This window comes from Chiloscyllium plagiosum, unplaced genomic scaffold (genome assembly GCF_004010195.1).
Source record: "Chiloscyllium plagiosum isolate BGI_BamShark_2017 unplaced genomic scaffold, ASM401019v2 scaf_39995, whole genome shotgun sequence".
Classification (NCBI taxonomy): Eukaryota; Metazoa; Chordata; class Chondrichthyes; order Orectolobiformes; family Hemiscylliidae; genus Chiloscyllium; species Chiloscyllium plagiosum.
The window spans coordinates 1-1,206 of record NW_025137626.1 but is presented as its reverse complement, the minus strand read 5'-3'; the positions used below and the strand labels follow the sequence as shown (position 1 = coordinate 1,206).

The 1,206-nt window shown below is 64.3% G+C and overlaps 1 protein-coding gene across 1 annotated transcript; it reads right to left on the bottom strand.

Moving 5' to 3' along the window:
- Positions 1-6: 6 nt before the first annotated feature.
- LOC122544957 (kinesin-like protein KIF1C) lies at positions 7-1,200 on the bottom strand (the record flags this gene model as incomplete). The annotated part of the gene is made up of 1 exon (XM_043684207.1): positions 7-1,200. A coding segment is annotated over one exon (1,170 nt), but the record flags the coding sequence as incomplete, so codon positions are not given.
- Between the last annotated feature and the right edge of the window lie 6 nt (positions 1,201-1,206).

The following is a 1,206-nucleotide window of genomic DNA, read 5'->3' as shown; positions in this document are numbered from 1 at the left end:
TCCCCCTCGCTCCCCCCCTCCACCCTGGGGTTAGATGGGGGTGTCTGGCTGTTGGAGGTTTGGGGAGGAGTGTTGACGTCTCATGCGAGGGGGGGGTGTGTAGGGGCGATGCTGGTGGTAGCGTTGGGAGGGGAGGTCAGTACCTTTGGGGAGCTGCCCGTCTCGGTGCCCCTGGGGGGGCTGTCGGTAGTGACGGTATTTCCGGGTCTCCCTATCACGGCTCCCGACCCCATTGTCAAAGGAATTCCGCCGGAACTGTCGGCCATCACGGTATCGCCGCTGACCGGGGTTACCATGGTGACCGTACTGACCGGGGTTACCGTACTGACCGGGGTTACCATGGTGACCGTACTGACCGGAGTTACCGTACTGACCGGGGTTACCATGGTGACCGTACTGACCGGGGTTACCGTACTGACTGGGGTTACCGTACTGACCGGGGTTACCATGGTGACCGTACTGACCGGGGTTACCGTGGTGACCGTACTGACCGGGGTTACCGTGGTGGTGTTGGTGCAGCACGGGGCCATAGCCCTGCCAGAAACGCTGGGCCCCCCGGAATCTGGCCTCACCCCCCGACTCCTGGCACTGCCCGCTCGGGGTCAGGGGTCGCCCTGGGCTTGGGGTGCCTTCTTCCCCAGGGTCAGAGGGTGACCTGAGGTCAGCGGGCATGCTGGGGTCAGAGGGCATGCTGGGGTCAGAGGGCACTCTGGAGTCAGAGGGCCAGGCAGGGTCAGAGGGTGCCCTGAGGTCAGATGGCATACCGTGGTCAGAGGGCGCGCTGGGGTCAGAGGGCATGCCGCGGTCAGAGGGCGCTCCGGGGTCAGAGGGCAAAGTGCCCGGTCCCCAGGAGAGGCGATGTTGGGGGTTACTCTTAAAGGGGAAGCGGAGTTTGCAGTCCTGGGGGGGGATGAAGCGCCCGGGCCCGATGTGTTTACGCAGCTTCCTGCTGATCTGCTGCTGCTGAAGGTTCTGGAAACGTTGCTGCTCTTGCTGTAGCCACCGGAGGCGTCCTCGCCGGAACGCTGGGTCCTCCTCCATCAGCCGGTTGATCCGCACGGCCTTGTGGGTGGGGGGCTCCTGCTTTCCTTCCTCCCACGGCCCCTCACTGCCAATCGGTGATGCTCGCTCTTCATCCTCATCCTCGTCCTCATCCTCATCCTCGTTCCCTCCCGGTGCCAGCTCCGACTCACCGTCACCCTGTAA